Here is a 27,614-nt window from a genome sequence, read left to right on the forward strand (position 1 = left end):
TAAGGATCTTTCCTCCATTAGGAATTGGGAGGAAAGGTCAGAAAGCTGCTTTCTGGCACAGACAACCACCAGTGCTGGCAGGACCGGCACCTTCTGACATTTAAAAGTAATGATACTTTGTACAAAGTTCCAACAAAAGTTTGCTCTTTTAGTGACAGCCCTAAAGAGGACAGTATCTTGTATTTTCCTATGTTTAGGAGCTAAATATATATCCCTTTTCACAGAAGCATTAACATGACGGATGATGGGGTTATACTGATGAACATCATTAACTAAGACTACTGCTGTCTTAAGCTGGCACGCTTCACATTCAGAAATTTCACACCACAGCTCTTAGTATGAATAACCAACCAGTATTTTTCAGCTCACGTAGGAATGTTAGAGAAGCACAGTTTCACTTCAGGTTACTAACCCCAGTCACATTTCTCCATTTAATTTAATTAACTCAGGTTGCAGGTCAATAGCCCTAGGATTCATTTTTCTCTGCTCAATAGAGAAAGAGATGGAGAAATCCTTTCCAAAGGCGATGCAGACCAGGAACCTTGCATGTATCTTCTGGATGCAAAAGACACCTAAGGACACCTAGTTGAATGACATGGTTTAGTGAGATTGCTAAAAGTGAGCCACCTCCTTCGAGTTTCTATATGTTTACTAGGTTCTTCATAGCTCTCATCTCCAGAAAGTACCTGGAGAACTAAAGTAGGTGCATAAAAAGGCAGTTCAGCAAACTTTGTCTTTAAACTTAACCTTACACTCACACACTTGCCATGGCTACTGGGATACATGGCTACCTCCAAATGAAGGTGATGTTTTGAGTAAAACAGAGGACAGGAAGTTAAAAAACGCTTTTTTCCTTGCCCCTCTGCTTGAATATCCCATCCCTTCCCACTTGATATATGTTAACATCAAGTTCCTTGGAGGTAAGAATAAATTTGAACTTCAAGTTACTAATCAAACTCAAACATCAAATTTCTAATTCCTTGAACTTAAAGAAACATTAGTAATTATGAGAAAAATCAATTTCACTGAATTTTAGATGTCTGAAATTAAAGCAACCAATCTAAACTAGTCATCTAGTGTTCCTTAAACAATTAATTCTAGAAAAGGACAATTCACCTGTCTTTGACCTCTATCTGAAGATGAGATGAACCATAAGTGCTGCTTCTTTTTCATGATGACTTAGGGAAGTTAGACAAATAATTTAATAGAAAGATAATTTTTACACAAATTCCACTGTAGATACGTAGTTTTTAAGGCTCAAGTCAAACGGCACAGATCTCCCTCTGAAAAAATTGTTCCTAATACAATCAACCCTTTCCCCAGATTAACTCTTCATTACCACGTAATAAGTAAGCTGCACAAACAATTGACTAAAGACGATGTGACAGAGGCTACCAGTACAGACACAGGAGGGTAGGAAGCTGATTTTTCTCGGATCACCAGCAAAATGCCTTCTCCTTCTCTTTTCTTCAACTTCCGACTTCCTTTCATTCTGACCTTTCTCCACCGCCTCACCTCTGTGGCTGGATCTAATTCCCATGATACATTTTTGCAGGTCTCTAAAGACTTTGACCTTTTTATAATGATGATAGGCAATCATCCAAAAATAAGTGTGGACAACTCAAAAGGAAAATTTTGAACCATGGATGTTAATCTGCTGGAGACAATGTTTTCCAACATAACATCAAAATTATTTTAAATTTCACTCCACTGCACTTAATGGTTGAAATAGGCTAATTGCAAAGATAGTACATTAGGCATGTCCCACTTATGTTTACAGGTCTTTCAGGGGAGCAAAACCACTGCTAGCTCAGAAGAAAAATACTGAAAGTTATGAGTAATTTATGAATCTGTTAATTTCTTCCTCATATTTCTACCAAACGAGCTGCACCATATATTATTACTATACATTTTGTTCACTATGGAAGCACTCCTGAATTTAGAGAAAGTTAAATGGATTCTGCAGACAGTATCTGAAAGGGAAGGCATCTGAATTCTACTGACATCTCACTTTAGGAGTGAAGCTGAACTGGAGCTCTGATTGCAGACACTTGGTTTCGTACACTAGGTTGATTAATCCTGTACCCAAAGTGCTCTGCTACTCATTAGAATGGAAGAGGTTGAACAAGAGCAAGGATCCGACCCCAGGTTTGCCCCTTTCCAGCCTCACATGAGGTTGCTGGTTCTCCTGGTTCTAATATTTGTGATCAGACTCTCTGAACCCAAGGAACATTTCTGATAAAATCTTTTCAACACAGAGATATTTATGGGAAAAAATCCTATTTTATTCAACCTGCCAAAGACACTGTGAGAGGGCCTAGTTGAGAAAATTCAATGTCTAGAAAATACAGGTATTTTGACATGACTAAAGCCCTCTGTAAGAGACAAATACTGAAAAGCTAGAAATAAAATGCATTTAAACACATGAATTGAAGTAACTAAACACTCGAGTAACTTTAAATACATTTACAGTTCCACTGCAGTGTTCTTCTGGATTGTGGATTACTGCAGCTGCCAGGTTATAATTTCACCAATCTGAAACGTGCCTTTGAATACCCTCATGAATTTTCCTTAACAAAAAAATGAGTTGGAGTTAGTTTATACACAGAGGCCAGTTTCTGAGTTTCCCTAACATTCCTTGCCATCGCATGAACAGATCAAAAAGCCTACAGCTGAACGTCTCAGATTGTGAGTCTGTCTAGAAGTTGTCTGAATTACTAAGTGAAGCCATCCAGACTTTTATCAGACTGATTTCCTCCATAGGGATTTTTTTTTTTAATAGTTCCTAATTTTTCTTGTGTCTTAAAACAGTTGAAGTCAAATTTTTAAGAGTTCAAACACTGGTAGATGTAACCATAGACTACCAAGCCAATCCTACAGCCATTATAGCTGGTGGGTGTCCTGTCATCGAGTTAAATGAAGACAGGAAGCAATCTGTGTATCTAAAAAAGCACTAAACCAAGAATAGATCATTATCAAGGATGAAAGAGATATTTGATTATTGATAATGCAAAGGAATTAAACTACTTCTGAATCAGAGCTATCAAAATTACTGTCCAAATACTTTTTTCAAATCTAGTAATTTATCGTACGCATGAAAACAGCAAAATAAAACCAGGTAGACAGGGAAATAAATATATAGATTGAAAGAAAAAAAACCAGCTTTTATGAAAGAAAATCCTTTAGATTAAAAATCTAGTAGTATTTCTGCTGTAATACCTGATTGGCATACTGATTACACTGATTCATAGCCAGCAATGAAATGACAGTGTGTGTTCGAGTTCCAGTTGCCATTTGCTTTCCATTTTAAATGTACAACTGCAAAAATACTGTCATCTTAGGCTAGCAATGGAAGACAGTTGATATGTGCATAACATTTTCCAGAAATTCTTATGTTGTGGTCATCTAATGTCAATAATTTCTAGTTGTATTTTGGCACTAAACAAAAGCAGGGGTGTGATACAATTAAAGCTGCACTGAGCACTCACCTGATTCTGCCCCGAGGGCGTTCAGATTGCTCTGACATAAAACTTGTGCTGCTGAGGCGTGAGGCACTGCTGGTTCGGGAAATGGCTGACACATCACTGACATCACTATCTGATGATTTGGCAGAGACGTTATCACAACTTCTGTACTGATCTGTTTGTATGTTATACTAGAGATCAAGAAAAGAAAGGGTGAGGAGTCTCATCAAAACATAACGCATACATTGACAAAACAAATGACCTAAATATGACAATTCTGTCTAACCGCTTTCAGATCTAACAAAATTGTATGAAATTCAGAGAAACACCTACATCAAAGAATGTTTTTATGTCTAGTGAAGAAATCAAACATGGTATTTATGGACTAAATGGACTATTTATGGACACTTGAAATAAATTACGGCATTGGAATTTAAATAGGCTGCTGGTTCTTTAGTACACTGGAACTATAATAATTAAATATTTACGCAATGGACAGACATCTTCTCAAGCACATGCATCCCATATATTTGCCTATTTGGCTAATTTGGCTTTTTCCAATTTTTCAAATATTAAAAAGTACCTGTACAAAGCCGGTTTGGAAAGAAGTGCCTACGAGACTGAATGAAATGTAATGCTGCATGAAGCTGACGTTCAATACCTAAGTTCTATCAGAAATGGAAAAAAAGTGCATTTCCTACCTCAAAATATCTCTTTGTATCATGATACTAGAGGACTAGTCAGGCAGAAAGCTAACTCAGCAAAAACAGCATTTGTTTTCAGGCAGATCAGTTCCCTGCTCTAGTTGCTTTTAGATGTGCACACGTGTGAGAACCAGCAGAAGACCCAGTAGGAGGAATACGTGGACAGGGGTAGAAGTCATTTCCCTTTTGCTAACAGCAGAAGCTTTGATTAGTTAAAAACAACTGCGACACCACAGTGCCTATTATATAATGCTCCTACTACTCACATCGTCAGTCAGATATATATAAAAAGAAGCTTCAGTCCTAGCAATGCCACACTGACCTAAATCTGCAGTCACACAGACATGGGGTTTACATCATTGTCAGGTTCACAAAACTAAAACCCACTATCATTACAGAGCAAGGCACCCTTAGCTGCAGGGGGTAAAACAGTGGTGTACTTCCCAGGGCATATTATGGGACAACTGTTAACACGTGGGAAGACTAGGCAATTTTTGACATGACACTCCGGGGAGTTCATTTTCTGGATCTGCGCTCTATAAAATTGCAAGTCATAAAAGTTTATTTATGAATTATGCTCAAAGCGGTGACAGTCTGCGCACATCCTCAGCTCAATTAGGCACTGGGCTGCAGGCTGAGTCAGTCAGCAAATGTCATGATTTAGCTTTAAAACCCTAGCAAACACAAGCTCAGGTTTGTACAGATGAACGTTATCAGGCCTCCTGTCCTGAAGCCAGGTTTATATTCTCTTGCTCTGGTGCCTTTCCGCAACTACGACTGAGGTCTCCACAGAACACTTGGAAACCTCTTGGTAAAACATAGATAAGATGAGGAAGTTAACAGGAGTAAAGAAGGGAAGGGAATAAAGAGGATACTAAGCACTGACTGTAAATATAGAAATCTGTAGGAGAAATGAAGATTATACAAATTTAGTGTTTCGGTGTGTGTTTTAGGGTCACTCACAGCTCCTGGACGGCATACACCAGGAAACTTTTAGCGATACCCTGTGAGGGGCTTGCACTGGCAGACTGAATAAAGACATCTGCGGGACAGAAAGCTTTGGTTTACTAAAGGTAAATTTTCAGCTTCAAATACAAAATGAAACCTTGTAGATTATTTCAAAATAGCTTGGAGCACGACGACTTTGAGCTCCAATAACGTCTAACAGGCATTGACATGGAAACTGATGCAGCAGAACTCTGATTTAATAAAGTGGGTAATACAGAGGACTCAAGAACTCCAATATTTTCAACTACAGCAAGGATTGGTTTTGAGATTCTCTTTCCAAGTGACTCGGTGTGACTTATCTGAACGTAAACGGGGTTAAGGTGAGACTATGCTGATATGTTTATTCAGATCAACTTTTGGAAATGGCTTGTAGAGTCTGTTAAATAATTTTGCTGCTTGCCCTCTTTCAGACTGCAAAATAAACCTCTCTGAAATGGAAATACAAAGCACACTAATTCTTATCAGCTCTATTTCATGCTAATGGAACATTTAAATTTCTTTAGATGACATTTTTCTTTTAAAGCCTAAAATAATTCAAAGCAAGAATAAAAGCTATGAAAACTTTTTACTCAGGCTAAACATAAATGTTCAGAGGATGGAAAACTGAATGGTTAATTTTTTCCAGTTTAAGTTATACTGCCCCACTTATAAGCCAGCCTTGATATTTTATGCAAAATTCCCACATAATTCTTAAGGAATCCTTTAAGCTTTCCCAAAATGAGGCATCTAAAAAAATTAGATGTTATGGGTTTCCATTGAGCTAAATAGAAATGCAATCTGCAAAAGAAATCATGACCCTATTAAATGATAAAATTTCTGTTGATTTCAGTGAAATAGGGATTTCACCCTTCATATATATTTAAACTATATCTAGAAATTATTCCTCCACAGGTGAGGTTTTAAAAATACTTTGTTTACAATATAACCACGCAATCTCTCTCAAATACATATTTTTTTTTATGCATGGTAACAGAGTGCCTCAGAAATATCTCCATGTTTTATTTGTATTTGCTGAAGGCAATCTGACTTCCACCTTCCATCATTAGGATGTCTAGTTACTTTTCTTCCTCACCAGAAAGTCCACATTCTCTTTGCAGTTGCTGGTTTGAGAGCGCACATAGCGAATCTGGAATGGTAGAACAAGATTCATGTGGTCCCTGAGCAAGCATGACATGCTGCTGGAGAAGGCTGACACAATCCCAGCTCCTCCATCACGGGAACCATCAAATCCAGATGCAGTGACTTTCTTCGTCCTGCTGAAAACCTTTCTTCTTCTTAAGTGTTGAGGCTTTGGCCTTTGTCCCAAGCCACACTTAAATCTGGCTGCTTGTTGAGCACTCAATTTATTACTCAACAGCAAAATAACAAAGTTGAACACAGTGAACTCTATACACAGTGTGGGGCCACAGAAGACCTTCTGTTTCACTTGTACTGAAATTGCTCCACCTTTCATGGGCTACCTACACGGGCTGGGAAAGATGAGGAGGAGAGAGAGAGAAAGCATCAGCATGGCTGTCCAGCTTACTAGTTAGGATACTGGGAGAGAAGCCAGAAGACCCAGCTTGCGTATCAGTGACTGTTTAGGGACTCAGCCTCATTGTATGACTGAAATATGAAACCATTTATTGCCACGGGGTCTTCAGCTCAGGTGTCATCCCCTGTAAGTGGGGGCTACGTAGATATCCTCGGTCTGTCTTGCTCCCTATAGTCCAGCAGCCTGTACAAAATGGAATTTGTAATATCAGACTGGCTTAACAGCCAGTCTTTCATACATTGGTAAACAGAGAATTTTACCGTGAGATGGGAGATATGGAGATACGGTGATGGGAGATGGGAGATATGGAGATATGGTGATGGGAGATATGGTGATATGTCTTCTACCTGCCTTGGTATTTCAATCACAGAGCATCTCTTCCTAAATGAGATTTTCATGGTATGGCTGAGCTTTTATCACCCCTTTATACTGTATGCCAGCATTGTGATTCCCAAGAAACTGAAAACCCTTCCCTTCACAGAAATAGAGATTAGCACAAAAAGTTGTGATGCTGGAAGTTAATGCTGAGTGCTACTACAGCATTTACATTTTACTACTACTTCTGGATTTAGCTCTTCCTTCCTGTAGGTGCTGCTTCTACTGAAGTCACTGTCCTCTAGATGAGGCATACAACTTTCCCTACTTATTCCCTACCTACCCCTTTTCAGTACAACCTGATAATCAGTCATCTCAGCTAACAGATGAACAAAACGAGAGCAATTTTGAAGTTAAACTTTTTCCCCTCACTGATCACAAATCAGCGATCATTAAAAGAAGAATATTTTACTGTTGCAATACACCTGAACTTATCATTGAGAAGAAAAATGTCATGGGCTAAGATCCCCTTACTGGGTACGTGCATTAAAGTAATGCCTGCGAGTTCCCAACTTGGCTCAAAAGTAATACGATACAGTCCTGTTCATCTAGAAAACGACTGCTCTTCATAACTCTGCATGTATTTGTAATAAATTTCCCTGTCATTTTATATTTAAATATTATATCATTTTGAAGCTTCAAAATAGTGATTTTTCAGTGCAATCACTTCTTTTTCAACTCTATGTCTTACAGAGTTAAAGCTTATGTAACATTTGTATTCTATTTTGGGCTCTATTTATCACGTTAGGAGAGTTGCTGAAGTTTACAGCAACTTTGATAGCAATTGCTAAAGAATAGGTCTGTTTTCTTAAACATTAATAGCAGCTAGCTTCAAATGCCCAAAATACCTGCAGTGTCTGCTTCTGCGTTACAGAGACACAAGTTTTTTCAATATATCTATCTGAAATATAAACAGCCGAAATGCAGTTCTTCCATTCACTTCACCACCTGTGGTGTTGCTGCTTCTTTTATGCCAGCAAAAGGAGAAAAGAGCGGTATGATGAACTGCAGATGTGTTAACGTCAATGGAAAGACCATAAACGTAAACCAAGAGTGTAATTCTTGCATACTTTTACAGTTCCTCAATGACTAACAATGTTAGCAATTTTACTAATTATAAGGCACACTTAGAAGCCATTTAATAGTCCATTATAATTATATTATCTTCCATATTAATAAGTATTTATATTTCTAGATTTATCTCCCAAAACCATGGAGAATACAATAGTTCAGAGCTTTGAAAACTGAAGGAGTACTCCCTCCTTTAACTACAAAAACAGCCTCAGGTGACTAATCTCTGAAAATATGTGCCTCATTAAGTGCTTAAAATGAGGAAATTAAATGAGAAAATTAAATGGGGATTAAAATGAGGAAATTATAATAAGGAAAGAGAAATCCAGACCAGAAACATTAAGGGCATTCATCCCAGGGCTTATGCAAGCTTTGAGATCACAGCTATCTGTTGAGGCACCTTATCCTAACAAGGAATTTTGCCATAAAATGCTGAATCATGCACAAACACCTTGAGTTTTATCACTGCTCACACACTATTCCTCCAAATACTGCTGGGGTTCACGGCCCGGCAGTCAGGGCCATGGACCTTTGTGTGTCCGGGCCCCACCTTTTGACTCCTACCAGCATCTCGGTCTGTGTCTTAGGAGCAGCTCACGTGATGGTCTGTAGCCCAGTAAGCACCTGGGATTCTAAGTAATTCTTCCCGTAATTGTATCCAACTCAACTACAGTGAACACCACCCAACTTCCTAACAGGGAATAGTAAAAATGAGCAAGTCAAACCACGGGAAAACAGCAGTGAAGCCCACAAGTTGAATGAATGGAACTCATGGAATTTTGTGAAACCCTACTAGGGCTGGAGTGACTGTCCTATCAATACGATATAGAATAAATATTTTTTTCTTGAAGGTGGATGAAGGGGAATCAAAAGAAGAAACCCATCACATCAATGTCCAAGAGCATTTTTTATAGATAGCCCTAAGTGCCTTAACCAGCATCACATAAAACTTAACATAGCCCCATATCACCTCGAGTCTCCTATCCAGCCCTCCTAGACATTAACTACCAAGTTAAATCCACAGAGTGCCAATGAACTAATGCCACGATTATACTTTTACGCTAAACGCCTTCCAATCACATAGAGCGTTAACTGAGTTGGTAGCGCATCTAAATATAGAGTGATGTCCTTTTAAGTACGTACTACAGTGCTCTGATCAGCAACTCTCTTGAATAAACAAGACCTTACAAAAAAATGTGTTGCACATTCTCTGGAAAGCCAGAACAGCTGCAGCATGGTGTTTGTGTTCTGTGTGTGGCATCTGGAATAAAAGCTTTCTGTATTTTGAATTAAGAGCCTAATTAAGATATACTGTCATTTATATCTATGCAAATCCAGAATAATGCTACCAAAGTGTTTTGATTCTCTCAAACGCTGAACCAGCACAAGTATGTGCATACTAGACGCTACAGCCTTACCAATATAAAAGAAAGAAGGCAGACAAATGTTGAAAGCTCTTTAACCTTCTTGCCAAATCCACAGAGGGTTTGTTGGTTTGAGGGTTGTTTTTTTTTCATTTAACTTTTTAGAATTTAGCTGTTTCACATAAATTATGGAGTCTTTCCATTGGAACTGAAGGAAATAAGAATGTGAGCTCTGTGAGGGTCTCAAAACGATTAGAGTCAACAGCCATCAAGATCCATACAAATGTTGTAGAGCAGACACCTATTCAAAATGCATTAATGCATGTTAAAACCATAGATGTTTAAAGATGTTTACACACTAAGAGCACGGTGCGTGCTTGAAAAGCTAGCGCTTGCTTACTGTGACTAGAAGATTGAGAAACTGAGGGGGAGAAATTACAAAAATGGAAGAAATGCATCAGAAATGGACTGGAAATGGCAAAGGCCATGTCATGATACCTCTGACATACATGTAATTAACTACTGCAAAGGAGATCCAGCGCATACTGAAGGAAAGTTTTTGAAAGGTTTGGAGAATTTTATCTGTAATAAAACAAGCGTATTCCCAAATGCTAAAATAGTGGAAGAATCAAATCCATGTGAGCTGATTGCTCTGAAAGGAAGAAGGAAATATTTTCTCAATGTGCAGCACAGCACAATTTCTCTAATAAATATAAATACTTATTTTTAGAAGAGGTGGGCAAACACCACTACTTGGGAAAGAAAGAAGCATTTCTGTTGAAGAGGGACAAACTCTGCTTGCAACTGCCATTTCTTTAATAGCTATTTAATATTTCTTTCTCACTCTTCCAAAATGTCTATTACACCACTGAACATTTTTTCTTCTTTATTTAAAGTAAGTCTGGCTCCTGCAGCTTTCAAAGACATTTCACACATTTTGGCAGCAGCAATTAGGTATAGTCTGAAGTCCGTAGAAGTCTCAGTCATCAGCTTTACTGCACCACCTGATATGACTTACTACATTTTCATTAGAGCTGTCTAAACCTTCATCTGTCTGGTTTTTCTTAACTCTTTCAGCATCTTCTGAGACTAAAGAAAGACAGTAGCACACAGTTTGCTTTAGTAACATTTTTAAAGTGATGACTATCACCATAGTGATATGAAGCAAACAGCTACATCACTGAAAATAGTAGAGAGTGTTAGAAAGTGATAATATAATTTATTCTCAGCACTTTATAGGTTGGGCCATTCTAGTTAAGTTAAAGATCCTAGGACAAGTTAAAGATTTTTGGATTTAAAGTCCAAGACAACTAATTCATTCTCCCTAATACCATGTTAGCGTGGAAAGGAGTATATGTCTGTCAGAATGCAGAGTACACCCAAAGTATTTTTCTTATAGCATCGGACAGAGAATTTGCTCCCTCAAAGTTGTGGTCATACTTTTAAAAAAAAATTCCGAACAAAAAAATTTTTAAGAGACTTTTTTCCATCTAGTATTCATCATGCTGTGATTTCAATTTTGATGTCATGTCCACATATATTTAAAAACTAAAGATGATGCTAGAAAACTCTAGGTAGTAGAGAATAAGAGAAACTTGTAACATTGCAGGTTGATGTTTTCCAACAACTATTTAACCATAAATTGCATCTACATTAAGCCAAAAAGAGAAATATATTGAGGAGAAAAATAATGCTTGTGATAAACATTAAAGAGAGTCAGGACTAAAAAATGTGTTTCATAATGAAAAAATACACACATTGGAATCAATCTGTAAACACGGTTAATCCAAATCAGTAAACCGGCCTTTGACTATGAACAAAGGTATATGTTTGGTCATCCTTGCCAAAGTCCTTAGATAGTACATTACCCTTCTCTCCTGCAAACTTTATCAAACACATTTTTACTGTTTTTTAACATGTTAACTAGTTGTCAAGGACCGTGGAGACACACTGCATCTCACTGTCTTGTCCTGAGTTGAAGGTAACGGCAAACCCAATATCAAATGAGCTGTTCTAATTATTATACAAATTCTGGCTTCTGACAAGATGATCTCATTGAAAATTTCCTAATTGTTGGGGTGTTTTTTTTAATAGCACTGATACCCCACAGATTGGAAATTGAGGACCCAAAGCCTTGTTTCTCGTATTTCTCTTCCCTTTGAAAACTACTTCATTTAAGTTCTATGTTCACAGTGAGGTGGTCTCAAAAAAGAAACACCCTTATTAAAGTTGTCTCCATATTTAACTGCGACATGATCTTCAACAAATTTTTTAAATCTGTTAGATATTACAAGTTAGATGCCCAATTACCTATTTACCCAATCCTATGTAAATTTCTGATTTTGTTTCTGCCGAGTACCTCATTTTTCCATTGTTTTAACCTGTGCCCCCAGGAGCACGCATTAATTCTGCGAAACACAGGGAAGTGACCCTGGAGGGGGAAGGACAGAAACCCAGTGCCTGTGCTATGACAACAAAGGCCAGGAGGGTTCTCATGTCCGCAGCTGTTGACAGCTTGACAATTTCTATTGTTTTCTGTAAAGCACCAGTTCACAAATGGAAAGTTTGCCTCTTTTAAAACGCAGAAATAAAAATACAAGTGTTTAATCGTCACTGATGTGAAGCAAGTATTTGAAATGTGGCTCTTGAAGCACAAAAGTCTAACTAACTTAATAAAAGCTCTGATTTTCTTCCAACTTCTGCTATTCCGAGACCTTATTTTTAACGCACACAGTTGCTATGTGTGTCTTTGCATTTTTTACAGTGGACTTTTACATTCACACTGCCATCCCGTGGTCACTCGTTGGAAGCACGGAACTCTCAATGGCACTGGAAGAAGAGAACTGCAGGAATGTTTCCCACGCAACTGAGTTACCACTGGTTTTGTCTCTGCCCTTTACTTTGCCTACACCAACACGGTGCGGTATCTCTAAAAGGTAATGACAGAACCTAACTAAACATTTCCCCTCCTGACTTCTGCAAAGGTAGGCAGCATAAGGGAACATGTCTTTAGCTCCGGCCCTTCACAGCTTGATTTGCACGTGACAGTGCAGACCTGTGAGACGTTGTCGGCAGCTTGCTCAGAAGCCTACACACTTTTAAATTTACAAGGTTGTGCGATATCATTTCAGCACTGTCAAGAAAAAACAAACAGACAAACAAACAGTATGGTCTCTCTATATAACTTCATTAATGTAATTTCACGTACACTTAATTTTCAGAGGAAATCTTTACATTTTTATTAGAAAAGGAGATCAAAGTAATCAGTATGTATCTCCAGAAAGGAAATATTTTATCTGTGATCCTATTAGGATGCAAAAATATTATACAAATATGAGAACGGCTGCATGGGATTGGAACTAATTCTGTCCAGCTCTCTACACATCAGACAAGAGCAAGGGCCTAGGGAAGAACAAAAGAGAAGGGCCAACACACAATGATACTTCAATGGCCCATTTTTCCAGCCTCCAGGGATTTGCAGGCCAGGGACTTCATAAGCTAGAGGTCACATGGCTTTGTTTAACAGCTGTTGAAGGATCTTTCTTCCCTGACTTAGTTTCGAAGTGTTCTGCTCTTTGCGGATTCATTTTAGGTGACAACAAATACTAAGTCTAATGCACAACAAATGGGGGTATAAAGGATGTTAAAAAGCTATTACTTGAAGACATTTCTGTCAGGCTTTATAACACAGTATTCTTCAGGGTGACATAATATTTTAAATAAATGGCTTTATGCCTTCAATTTTCAAGCCAAAGTATCATTTCAACACTACTGACGTTACCTTGGTATATTGCTCACGCTCATGTTCTTGGCTAGAACCAGACCCTGATGTCTGATTATAACGGTGCACTTTCATTTTCATCTGTCTCGTTCGCTCCTCCACTACTAAGCTTGCTGCAAAAACACACAATGAAAATCAATTAAAAACAGTGAAAACCTTTTGGAAAAACAAACGGTATAGCAACAATTTTAACTTATTTCCATCTCAACGAAACAAAGAAATGTACAAACATGTAGAACAAGCAGGGTGTAAACACAGAACAAAGGAACACTAATGTCAAGATATCAATCATTTCCATTGCGAGAGTCTTTACCTGAAAATGGGCAGACATCCCAATTTCCTATACATAATCAAGCTGGTGCAACGGATATGAAAAGAGTGAAAGAATTTAGGTGATAAGCTGAATTATAAACCTGCTAAGTATTCTGGATGCAGGGGACATAAATCCATGATCATCTAACCATGTATTTGCTTAAATGTAGAAAATATTACAGTAGCATTCTAAGAATTAATGCATTAAACAGGTATCAAAATTTATTTTTAAAGTAATTGACTCCTACTACTACTTTAATACGTAAGTGCTTACCATAGCTAAAGATTATTTGACGAATAATTTCTCCATTCAACCATAGTAAAAAATACAGTAATTTTCTAGGTTTTTTTTTACAGTAAGTCCTTTAAAAGCACTACTTTTCTCTCTAATGTTCACTTCTATTTCAAAGAAATTATTTTTTCTTGTGTTTTCAAGTTCCCTATGACAGTGTTCATTTAAAAAAAGAAATCTAATCTTGAACCATCAAGAAGCTGTGGTGCTATAAAGAGCATCTTCTTCAATTTGAACAAGCTACGGCAATTAATCTTGCCTGTGCCTGCCACAGGAAGATGACCTTGCACTAACGGGAACAGTGGTGTGAAAGCCTCTGGGCTGAGGCTTCCTTAAAATAAGTTAACCTTTGTGGTAGTGGATAATTTTCAGAGGGAACTATATCTTCTGCCATTCTTAAACTTGGTAGCACTATAAATGCAAAGGAACACCAATAAAACCAATACCTTGATAACTGGCACTTTTTAACAGTTCTAAAACTAGACCCAAATATTCATCAGTACCTACTCTAAATCACAGGTGTACTCACTATGTTCATTGTGATTTAACAGGCTATAACATCCCAGAACAACCACTTTTAGTTGGAATTTTTTGTGTGGTCACAAATTCAAGACAGGCATTTTATTTGGGAAAACCTCTACAAAATCTTCTGGGTTTGGGTCAACCATGGATTTACATGACTCTCTCCAAAACGATTCATTTTACGAGTCAAGATTTTTGTAAACAGCCCCTCCCTGGACCAGTGACAGGAGAGAGACAGGAATTCATAAGCTGCATGGAATCAATTTGCCATCACAAAACACAGAGAATTTTAAATTAGTGGAAAATAAGTAAGTACTCTATCATGTTGTTTAAAGATCTGTGTTGTGAATTAAGAGGTAACCAAAGTTCCTAAATGTGGGTTTTATGCTGTTAGTTAACTGTGGGGCTCTTTACACATCTATTTTTTTGTCTGTGCTTTCCAAGCACAAAGATTTTTTTTTTAAAAAGGAATACACTCAGAGTTGGATATTTTAAACTGTGTCCTACTGCACAAATCACAATTGTGCATGCATGTACCACCCATAACGTGTTTGTGGAAATGATGGAATGTCTGTGCCCTGGTTGGGTATGAAAAAATATACAAAGATGTCACTGTGAAAAATATGTTGTTTTCATGTCATTCTTCCACATTTCTTATTTAAAAATAGGAAAACTAAATATAGCAAATTACATTAAAATTCTGCTACAGCTACAAATTTAAGGAACAAAATAAAGTTATCATTGTAATCTTCAATCTCTCACACGCAGAGGGTCCAATCTAGGAAATTCTGCACATGCAGAATGTAATACTGGGCCCAGCAATTATTCCAGATGACTAATTATGTCGGTAAATGTGTACCTTAATTGCAATGAGTCCAGTTCCACCATCAGATATGCAGGCACAGCTCCAATTACTTCAATGGAAGTTGCATGGAGGTATCTGAAGGCAAAATTGAGCACTTTAGGTGAAATTTTTAAAGATGGCCTCTTATTTTAAGGGCAGATATGAAAGGATTAAGATATATCAATTAGTGACTGAAGTAAAAACTCAGATATCTTAATCCTATCATATATGCATGAAATAGACTGAGGATATAAAATCAGAGGGAAAAATGAGACCCCTTTAAAAATTTAGCCCTATATGTGTATGGTGCATAGATCACAGTTACTGTAAAAAATAACTCTTTCATTGTGTGACTTTTAGGTGCTTCACCCTGTCAACTATATATTACACTAAAGAATTTGTAGGATATAATGTTACTCTATTACTTACGATATCTGAAAAAGAATATTCTATTATGTAATGAGATGCTATTCCAGTGACCGTATGTGAAAATCACTGCAGTCTGTAATTCTTGATTTATGTTCCCTAATACACTTATGTTCTGGTTTACATTATTGGATATCATTATATTAAAAAAAAAACAAACATGAGAACAATTAAAGAGGAGTGTGAAGTAAATCTAAATTCTCTAATTGAGACATTTGGTTTTGTGCATGGAGTAATGTAATTTAGCACCAATTAGCAGTTACTGTATTTCTACCAAGCAACTGTGTGAAATGCAAATCTGCTCTATAAAATACAACTGTCTTCTTTCCAGCTTTGTTTACCATGCACATCTGAGCCTATGTTGTATCTAGCTCAGTTCTGTGATGGAAAATGTCACCTGCCTGATATGCCTGGTATGCTCTTTACATGTTAATCACAAGAAGCAGAAAAAAGATCTAACACAGGAGCAAAAGCACATTAGCAGAAGCTGTAACAACCATAGGTAACACCACCATACGATCACATTACTTTCTTGGAACACAGCTGCTTACCACAGGTAATGAAAATTTGATGTAAACAATACTTCAAGAACTTAACCTGCCTCTTAGAAAAACATGGATCTACTTTCTTTCAGGACATCAGTATCTACAGAGTGCTTTTTCTGGAGCTCTTGAGAGGTAGGACTACATAGTAATTTACAGATTGACGTACTGTAATCCCAAGACCTTTAAATTCTACAGTGGCCCTAGAATTTAAAATACGTAGATTTACTATAAGTGTCTCCAGTTAGTGGTACAACTACCACCAATATCAGTTGTGTCGACATGTTAACTCTCTTTGGTGTCAGAAGTAACATTTCAAAGAGCTGTAACTCATCTCTTCAAGAGCTGCTGATTCAGATGTGAGATCAACCAGTAAGCAGTAATTGAAAGAAGAGAACTCAGTGAGCAGACTGTTCAGATAAGGAATGCAAGCTTAGAGCTAAAGCTATTACTACTACTAAACCATGTGAAGGGTGTACAATAATGATGTACACAAACAATCAAGCCATGCAGTAGAGAAAAGACAGACATACGAATGGAATCAAAATGTTATACTTCAATTCCATTAAAATATTTATAAACTGGTTTGACTCCTGTAAGCCCAGGTGTACTGGGACGAAGGTAGTTTTCTTCACAGCAGCCTGTATGGTGCTGAGTTTCAGATTTGTAACCGGAACGGTATTGATAACACAGTGATGTTTTAGCAATTGCAGAGCTGTGCTTGCACAGCACCAAGTCCTTCGCTGTTTCTCATGCTGCCTGCTCCAGCAGCAAATAGGCTGGAGGGGAAACAGCTGGGACAGCTGACCCCAACTGACCAAAGAGATGTTCCATACCACATAGCAACATCCTCAGCAATAAAATTTGGGTTAGTCTTTCCAAGGTAGCTGCTGCTCAGAGACTGGCTGGCCGTTGGGTCTTTGGTCTTCTGGTGGGAGGTGGTGCGTGATTGCCTTTGCATCACTTGGTGTTGGGGTTTGTGATTCTTTCCTTTTTCTTCATTTTTTCCCTTCACTTACTAAACTGTCTTTATCTTGGCCCATGATTTTTTACACACTATTGATCTTCCAATTCTCCCTCTCATCCCACCATGGAGTGAGCGAGCAGCTGGTGGGTGCTTCACTGATGGCTTGGGTCAACCTACCATACCAAGCTACCAAGAATTAAGTGCCCAGGGTAGATGCGAATGGTCTTTCATCAAACAAATAGAAGTTCTCTTAGCTACTACTCAGTTTATTATTCAACTCACTGGTAAGCCCCATCTAGCTTCCACAGGGAAGGAATTCAAAGGAAGAAGACATGGTCTACAAAGATTAAGACCATCTCCCATCTTATAGGCTAGCAGGTCCATCAGCTCCTCCTGGGTCTTTTCCTCACATGTCATTCAAGAAACATCCCTTGTGAAGACTGTGCACCTTGTGCTATAATTGATAACAGATCTTACAGGATTATAAATATGCTACATGCTGGAAGTACAACTAAACATCTGGACTTACAGTCTTTGCAGAGACGATCATGGTTTTAGTAAAAGAACAATTTAACATATGCACATAATGGCAGAGTTGTTTTTTTACTCATAAAGTAATTAAAAAACTTGCTTGTATTTCTTGTGATAAAAGAAGTTTTGATTAACACTAAAGGCAGTTTGTGTTTTTTGTTTTATTGACAGCCTATAAAATACATGCTTCGAGTGTTGAAAATATGCACACCCATAATATACTACTTAAAGGAGGTAGGGAACAAACTAAAGAAAATAGCTACAGATTGCATTTTCAGCATGCAACCTACCCTCAAAGAAAATCTTTCGTCTTACCTGCGCTATTAAATGCTGGAGTAAGCTATGTAATAAGAAGAAATTGGCATCGAGATTTCAGATAGCTGTAAACCTTACCAGCAGATATCACACATCCTTTATGATGCAAACTTCAAGGGAAAAAATCTAGAGGCCTAAAATGACAGAAAGATTTGCTTACACAAAGCAAATACTCCTTTTAATGCGTGAGCACTATGGTAAGATTCATAGAGTTACATCTGATGGCATTAACTAGTTGACAGCCCTCATCTTTATTTCTGTCCTCAGAAAAATAATATGGGCCTATTTCAACGCCCAGCTGCTGATAGAGAAGTTAGACCTGGCTAGAATCCTAACTGTTCAGAATATATGCTACCTTTTCAATTATGTACAGAATAATAGAACCGTAAGCAACATACTATACTAACATATTAAATATACTAGGGCAGATTAAGTTTTCTTTTTTTTTTTTTAATACTTTAGAAGATAGACAGAATGTGTCATGTGACATATTTCTGTTATCCACAGAATGTAAACGTGACCTTAAAATAAATTCAACCTGCATTGGTATCTACCACAGGCCAATCCTATGAAAATCAGTGATAGCTACAAAAGCTGCACTAAGAGTAATGAACAGTGCGAAAGAAATGGAAGTAATTTTAAGGTTTTAAGTAAGTCCCCTATTGAAGGTTTGAAAGTGGGACTAAACTCTGTATTATTTGCAAAATTTCTTAACTGGCACGATGCTACAAACACTTATCTATTAAGCTGACAGTATAATGAATGAAACATATGCGGGCTCATTAAATAAAGATTGTACCACAGGCAGAAATACTGGACTAGCAAGGAACAGCAAAAATACTAAAGCTGCCTTTCTAGCTCTAGTTCCTGACCTTAACTCTTTAGATATTCACCTCTTTTGCATTACAATGATCATCAAAGGGTCTCTACTTTCTGTAGGTCTGTAAGGCTGTGAATCTTGTGAATAAATAACATCTAAAAAGAACCCACTCATACATTTGAAAAAAGGGATTAGAATTGTTTTAGCACTGAAATTACCTCCTATGTAGCAGTGTGACCATCACCAAATTCCAAGGAAAAGCACCTCATACCCAAAATTAAACTGCTGTACATGCTACACATGTACCTCCAGCAAAATATCACTATGTCTGAAGTGGAGACTTGTTGCTATCTAGCAAATAATAAAGCAAGAAAGGAAAAGGAAAATTTCAGCAAGGTATGTGAAAATAAGCCTTTATGCTTACAAAAAGAACAACAAATTCTTAAATGCCATACAGAGACAGGGAGTTTTAGGACATCAAAAATAAACATGGAAACTGGAAGATACTCAATTTATCTAAGGTCAACGGATTCTGATATTTTAGGAAGACTATTGCTCCAAGCATATTGTTGGTGAAAAAGGTTCAGAAAGAAATCATAAGAATTATATGAAGTCCAGGACACGGTCTTGCAGTAACAGATTTAGGAAATGATTGAAAAGAAAGGACATATATGGCTTGATTTGGGTTCGTAATTATTTACACGTGGGAAGACTTCTAACAATAGAACGCTCTTCAATTTAGCAGATACAGGTACAATAATGCCCAGTAGCTTTGAAGTTAGGTAAAGTCAGATAAGTAAGAAGACATATGTTTAAAAAGTCAAATGGTCAAGCACGGGAAAAAAATTCCATTGTTTTCAGTCATTAAGTGAAAATACCTTTCTAAAAGGACATTCTTGCTCAAATCCAAGTATGGGCTTAATGCCAGAATGACTGGTGACATTACCTGGTCTGTAATTAAAACATAATCATATTGTTTTTTCCTAGACTATAGAAAACCTAAGGGTGTCTTAGCACTGGCTATACCATTTCCTGTAGACTCTCAGTCTTCATACTAAGAAGAAAAGTTGAACAATGACAAACAGCTACAGCTACAATGCAGTCTAGAAGCATGTACACTTAGCCTTTCTACACAGCAAAAGCCAGCAGCTTCATCTGTCTGTGCTCCTTAGATGCTCTGTGGATGGGAATTAGAGGGAAAAAACCAGTATCTGGTTTGAGGAACTGAGAAGTGGAAGCTGAAGAAGAAACTAGGTGGAACCAATGTCCAGAACAAAGGCAGGGAAATAAAGCAGCGGTGAGACTTGGGTGGGAGAATCCCAGTGGGCAAGGGAAGCGAGGATGGAGGGGAGCATTCACTGGAGAGCTGGCTGTGCAACCAGAAGAGAGAACTCACACTGGTGTTGGACCAGAATGAAGCATTTCAGAAATAATACGGAGTCTCCAGGTTATTTCTGTTCAGCCTTCAGGATGAGTTTTGCAATATGCACACACAAAGCATCCCCGTGGTAGGTAAGTAAGCCACTGGTCCAAGTGGCCCAATGCTGACCAAAGTCAGCATTTTCATAATCTGATTAAGATCTTATCGCAACCCTTCCCATTGATAAAGTGGAACAGATGCTTGATTTTTTTCTTGTAAATTTATCTAGTCGGTGTTGTTCATGTGTGGCATATGCTTTTCTTCATACCTATATCTCTTGCCACATAATATCCCCATCTCCCATTCACCTACTGTCTATTCTTTTTATCTCTTAATCTGCACTGGGGAAAGTCAGAGGTGACAGTGGGCTACTAATGCAAGTCAGCTCTACTTAAGTTATTCATGGTCCCCCAGAAGTGCCAGCACTCCACTTCTTCCTGCTGCTCTTCTTTTGCCCAGCTCTTTTCTGCCTCCGGGCTGCATCTGCATTCAGCTCCCTTGAGCCAGAGGAATCTCTGTGTGTAAAGATCCCACCACCTTTTACACACTCCCAAATCTTGGGCCAGATCCATCCAAATCTTGTGGAAACAATCTCTTTTACAAATCTGTTATAGGCATGGTCTAGTTTGTCTGTATAATGTTAACTGTTTTAAACAACAACACGTCCACTGCGGTCCAAATCACAGGGCAAGGCTTGTGAACATAGGCAACAAACTGGCATGATTGATTTGTATTGTTCTGTTTGAGAGAAATATAAACACTGAAGAAAGCAAAAATGACAGAAATAATTTGTAGAATCAACCATTCTTAGCACTTTCTTAAGACATTTCATAAGCGCTTTCTTAAGACATCCTTAACATTGCAAAATAACCTGTAATTGCTAAGACCTACATTAAATATTATTTCTTTTTCATCTTTTCTTTAACGTTATCATGAAAACATACTCCTGATTATTGGTGTGGGTGTTGGAGTTCATAGCTAGTGGAACAGCTGCTGTAGTTTTACCTAAGCAAGTATGAATGCATCAGTGGGATTCACCGTTTCAGAAAGTAAAGAAGTTGTAGTAGATATTCTGATTCAAGTTCAATTCGCAGTTTAGCTTTGACCCACCAAAGCCTGCATTCAGACCAGAATTTCCCAAGATCTGCAGGACTCAGGACTAAAGGTCAGAAAAGGTTAATCTGTGCTATTAGTGTTTATGTAGCGTAGTATTTTGCTGTTAACATTAAAAGGAATTAATTTTTTTTAATTTTTTTCTCTCCAAGCTTCATTCTGATTTTGAGATAAGTCCTACTTCCAGCAAAAAGAAAAGGAAAAGAAAAAAGGGGACTTCTCTGCAACGTTGCTTCTACAGCGACATGACGGACCACACTTTTCGCTTTGTGGGACAGCCTTAGATAACTGTTGTTTGAGCTCACTGAATCACCGGTACCAGCACAGACATCGGGAATTCCTTTGGAGGTGAGTGCTGTACGTCTGCCCCTAGAAACTTGCCCTACAACATGGCTAACTTTCTGAGTGTCAAGGGCTTGTCATGCAAGTAAACCACAGCTCATTCTTCAGAATCTCTCTGTGTACGAAGGATAGTTTCTGGCCATCATCACCTTCAATTATTTCTAAATCCAGACCTACAAAACAGCCTTCACAGATGCCAACAGCAGTGGCTGCATCATTAGAAGCAGATGTTGTGCGGAGCTCAAGAAGAGTTTAGATAAAATCTTTGACTTTGCGTGAACATCAACTCAATCAAGCAGCTTCTGAGCCATGTAAAATACCAGGACTACTACTGTTAAATGCAGTGTATTGCATTTCAATAGGAAAATCAGAAATGAGAAGAGAAACCATTTTCAGATTCTAAAGAGGGGCATCAGATAGCACATAATTGAGAAAAAAACCTTCTCGCCTGTTAAACACTGTTAACTAAATACCATATACTGACACGGAATATATTTAGGGAAAAACCAGTATTAATATTAACAGTTGCCAAACATTTGTAAAAAATTACATAAATATTTACCTTTTGTGGAAGAGTTAAAAGTCTCTTGCTCTTCAATGAATTAAATGCACGGAATGATGGAAACAGAAAAAGAAATCAGCAAATTTAAAGTTAGATAAAGAAATGTGTTATATGTGACAATGGCATGTACAGTAGGCAGTACTCCAGCATATGTAAAAGTAATGTAGAAAATTAAAATGATAAACCATGACAAATAATAAAGCCTATGATTTTCTCTTTAAAATTAACAGGAACAATGAAGTTACTGAGAACCAGATTGTGGACTCTTTTAAGTATTCTACTCGAGCAGTATTGTCATATCCAAATTTATGAACGACATAAAAATCTTTAAATTGCTTTAAGTATCACTCTCACTCCTAAATGTCATAGCCCTGTTTTAGATTCTGAAGCCTTTTCTGCAATAATGACTGTTACAAATTTATTTCCTATTAACGGAAATCTATAATACCCAATAACCACCAGACTATTGAAAATCGTTCTTTAAAGAAAAAAAAAAAAAGATTATGAGGCTTGAACCCATTTGCAAGAGTTAGCAATGCTGAAAAAAATACTCTCCAGTGTGAGTAAAGATTCCACAAGCTGCCTCAAAATATGCAGTGTCACCTAAGAATTTCAAAATAAAACCAGAAATATGAAGACAAAACAAAGAATGCTAAAAGACTAAAATCTAAAATTGAAATGACTTATTCTTTTTCTTCTGCCACTCAAGTTTTATACTGATGGATCTGAAAAAAGGTTTTAACTGAAAGGGTTTGATCTTTTACCATTACTCAAGCCATACTCTCACTGCAATGACTTTTCAATGATCGAGTACATACACACAGAACAGTTTTCACTAACTATTCATTTTTTCTTAGGATCGTAGGTTGATTAAATATAAAAAGCTATTTGCAACTCAAATGTATTATTTGATAACATACTGGTCTTCTGTATGAACTTCAGATTCTTCTTTGTGAAAAGGAAACACTGGACATCAAAACACTTCATTCCTCTATGATGTGACTACTGTTAGACTTGTACATATATTACAGACACGAACTTTATACAAGCAATTCCCATTCAGTATCAGTAGAGTCTTCATGAAAGAGCGTGCGCGCGCGCGCAGACACACACACACACACTTCACCCTGCATACAAGCTATGTACAAAGCTGCAGCTTTTTCTAACGCGCTAAGACACAGTAGTATTTAATGCTGGTCGCACTTTTGGTTTTCTAAAGGCCACTGCATAAGGCCTACTGCCATAAACAGATGCCACTGGAAACACACACAACCACACGAGTTCAGTTATGTTTACAGGTGCTCTTTACGTGTAAATAGACTGCTGATTATCACAAACCTTACTCTCATTACAGGACTTCTGAAACATGAAACCACATTGTCGAAGCTATGAAAAAGAAATGCCGTGAAGAGCCAAATAGAAGCAGATACAGGGAGAAAGACCTGTTTTGCATGAATTAGCTCTTAAAGATCATTTCTATACTACAAACAATCATAAATTTCAGTAGCACATATGTTTTTTTCTTATTTACTTGCTAGGTTTCATAATATTATCCCTAGTATTATTTACTGCAGCTAAAAAGGAGCGTATAAAAATGCTACAGATCTTCAGGCTGTATTCATTTCCTTGATCAATACAGTGATTAACCATTATACAAAAGTGTAGAGACCCACCCTCAAATTCTATGCAACCAAGAATTCCTGTGATGTTTGATAGTTGCAATGACAGAGGACGGACTGAATAAAGATCACAGAAATATGCTTTATACAAAATTATCATTTAAAAACCATGCAACTACGTGATAAAATTCTTACAGAAACGGCTGAAAAACAAAGCCCACACAGAATCCCCATCCTTCTTAATGATTTGCACAGTTCCACCCAAACATGACGCAAATAATAAAAACCTGATGCAAACCTCTTACAGCTCGGCACAGGATGACATATTGAGAACACACCATCGTCCTTACCGCGACTTAGAATTTCACTGCTTTAGTCACTGAGCCAAAACATCTTCATATTATTAGGTCCTTTTATAAAATTATCGGTTAAAACAAAGAAATAAAAAATGCTTCATAAGTAGCATAAGTTAGGGTAATGACCACTAAATCGTGACTTTTCGAAAACACACGGAGACACACTTATACCAGACTAACTTTCAATATTCAAGCATCTCAAGACCTTTACGTGCAATAACATCCCAGTGTATCCTGCACTCTAGGAAATACTGCTGATGGGGTTGCAAAGGAAAGAAATACAGCCATGTCTTCCTTGAACATCACTGGGATGAAAATAAAAATCACGTTGCCTAAAAATTATAGACGCCTACAATCTTAACTGTAACCACTTTAAAAAGTCTGAGTGTACTGAAGTTGCTAAAAAATTAGTTAGAACTCTTACAAGTGAAAACAACTACCTCCCTCCTGCACTGCAAAACCAGGCAAAGCTGCTAGACCCTTTAGAACATCATCACTAAGAAGTGTTTTTATTTTTTTTTTTTTTGGTAGTGTGCATAATTATGCTGGTTTGAGGTTTTAGTCCTTAAATTGGTCTTTTTCCTCTATATTTAAGACTTTTTTTTTCTGTCTTCCTGATGAGTAGTACCAGCCTCATTTCTGTAGTGGAACAGGGACCCCTACTTTGTTCTTCTCTGTAAGAATTACTTCTATGAGATTTTTTTAAAATAAAGTGAGTCTACTAAAAAGGACCTTTTTTAAAACTACCTTTTATCCTCACAAGGCGACTTTTTATGATTCTCAAACTGCCGACCAGAGCAGTAACTAAGACAACATCATCTGGTACAGACAAGGAAATAATCATTTTTTTAGTTCTAGAATTGATATTGACAAAATGGAATGTTCAAGATGCAATGCCGGTCCTAGAAGAAGCCTTATTAGCATGGATATGATCATTTACAATTGAGAGCTAAAGACTTAAGATTAAGAGTTAAAATACCACTGTTTCTCAAGATGAAAACTACTACCAGTCTCTTGCTCCTTCATTAACTTTCATTTGTTCCATAATGAGAGCTTTAAAGAGTAATAAAATTACTTTACTAGATTCTTCTATGCTTCCTGAATATGCAAAGAGTAAATAAAAAAACCCACTCTTGATACAATCACTGTGATTTGTAAAACAGACATAGATTCCCAGATGTAAATATTTAGCCATGTATTCAACCCTCCTGACATAACAGAATTTGTATAGAGTGTAAAGAAGTACTTTCCTATAAAAGTGATACTTTATGGTACATCATACAGGATATCCTTGAAACACAAGATGTCAATAGTAATCTCCAAAAAGTATTTATAAATGAAGAAAATGCATTTTGAAATGCTCCCTATAACATTTGCATATTGCACTAGATTTTGACATCATCTTTATTCATGGTGACTGTGAATTTAAATTAAGGACACAATATAGTTCCAAGTACAGTTAATGGAAAACTTTTACAGACCTCAGTATGCTTTGGATTCAATCCTACATTAGGGTCAGAACACTTCTAGTCACGCCATTTGACCCCGGTACTCATTTGACAGGGATTAAAGAGGTGAAACTGATATTAAAATTTGATACGGTAAATCAGAGCGAATACTATGGTCTTATAGCCTCACTGAATTTGATTTCTTACAGTAGTATAAAGCTTATACATACTATCATATTTATTTCAGAAGATACTGACAAAAGCATTTTAAAATATTTTATAAAATCTATATAATTTAGTACTTCTCTGCAAATATACCCTCAGCTTGAACAAAGTATTAAACATAGGCAAAACAGAAAACCTCCCCTTCAAAAGGACAAGCCAGTTACTTACACGCAACCAAAGTACTATGTAGAGTACAGGATATCTCTTTAGCCTTTGATTCCACGTGCGATAATACAGCCACATTGACACAGGCGGTATGATATATTATAGCAAAGTGAACAGTATGTCGCATCCTACTTGTAAATTTTATACATAAGGCGCAAGCATATCAACCACTAGTGTAAATAAGAGTTCAGTGAAACAGCATTACTTTACAGGTGTTCACGGTAGCAACAACTTTCTAAACCTAGAGTGGCTTTAGCCTTCTGCTCGATTTTCATTTTTTCTTTCCTCTTCTGTATACATCCCATCTCTACTCATTTTTACGGTAAGTTCTACATTCATTTCCAATGTCTTTAACAAAACATAAACTAGTATTTTATTCTCAACAGACCAGTTATCAAGAACAGCAGAAAGATGATAGATGAATATCCAAAGGAAAGTCAACTTAAAATTAATTAAAAGCTGATTCATCATTATATATTGCACCAAGTTCTGAAATTGCAGAAGAAACACGAAAGAAATTTGAAATTAATTACTTGTTACATTTCCCTAAAAAGCCCCCAACTTACTAATGTGCAGAAATAGAAGCTTTAAATGTAGTTTGCAACTAGTTTATAATCCAGACAGTCCTAGATTCACTACAAAACAAAATGAAAGGACTCGTATGTAAAGTTTAAAATTAATAAAACCCACTTGTATATTAATCACTCAGAATAAACACATGTATAAAACAACGATACATTTTCATATGTGTTAATTGAAGCTGTAGTATGCCATCCCAGCTCAAAGCCGTAGAATTAACGTAAGGTGATTGCACGTTAATGTACGCCATCATACAAATAAAACACCTATGGTAATGTACCATGATAAGAAGGTCATGGTAAGCAACATTATCTATTAAAGAAAGCGGTCTGCCAACAGTTCTATAAAGCACTACAACATTTCATCATAAGAAGGATTTCTTTAATTTCCATGAAGAAGAAAACCTTGCAGTACATGGCAATCTCAGTTGCTGTTTGTAGTCAATGAGAAAACAGGCTTTTTTAAACACAGAAGAAAACCTGAATGTGCAAATATTATCCATCGTGCCATTTCATTTTACCATTATAGCTCACACTCTGTGTGAAGTATGTTGCTAGAAAAGGAAACAGCAATATTCATACTTATTTGATATTAGTATGTAAAAACCATGTTCCACAACATTGTCTTTTTCAGAAAAGAGCAGCACTTTTTGCCTGATCAGTTTATTCCTAAGAAAGAGCTGATGACCGGTGTTTTCACTTTTCCCATAGTGATTATTTTCATTCTTTACTCATTGAACTATAACCTCCAGAAGAAAAACAGTTTTGTGATATTTATTATTAATCCATGGTAATAATGCACAACAATTAATACAGATCACAAAGTAAGAAAATGAGTAAGACAGTTGAAATGTTGTCAAAATCTTTGGCCCTGATTTCTTTAGCTGGATACAAACTAGATATGGAGACCACCT

At 37.0% G+C, this 27,614-nt stretch overlaps 1 protein-coding gene across 50 annotated transcripts in view; it reads right to left on the minus strand.

The window, feature by feature from the left end:
- RIMS1 (regulating synaptic membrane exocytosis 1) overlaps positions 1–27,614 on the minus strand; it is a 342,029-nt gene that overhangs the window by 70,930 nt on the left and 243,485 nt on the right. For 22 of the 50 annotated variants that reach the window (XM_063330221.1, XM_063330179.1, XM_063330171.1 and 19 more), the window contains 3 exons: positions 22,310–22,339; positions 13,302–13,414; positions 3,489–3,655 (listed from right to left, as the gene is read on the minus strand). The exons of 13 other annotated variants lie outside the window; for them this stretch is intronic. In XM_063330221.1, the coding sequence (XP_063186291.1) occupies positions 3,489–3,655; positions 13,302–13,414; positions 22,310–22,339 (310 nt within the window). The remainder of the gene's footprint in view (positions 1–3,488; positions 3,656–13,301; positions 13,415–22,309; positions 22,340–27,614) is intronic. 15 more of the 50 variants (XM_063330204.1, XM_063330200.1, XM_063330222.1 and 12 more) reach the window with 1 other exon arrangement.

Source organism: Chroicocephalus ridibundus, chromosome 3, assembly GCF_963924245.1.
Source record: "Chroicocephalus ridibundus chromosome 3, bChrRid1.1, whole genome shotgun sequence".
Classification (NCBI taxonomy): domain Eukaryota; kingdom Metazoa; phylum Chordata; class Aves; order Charadriiformes; family Laridae; genus Chroicocephalus; species Chroicocephalus ridibundus.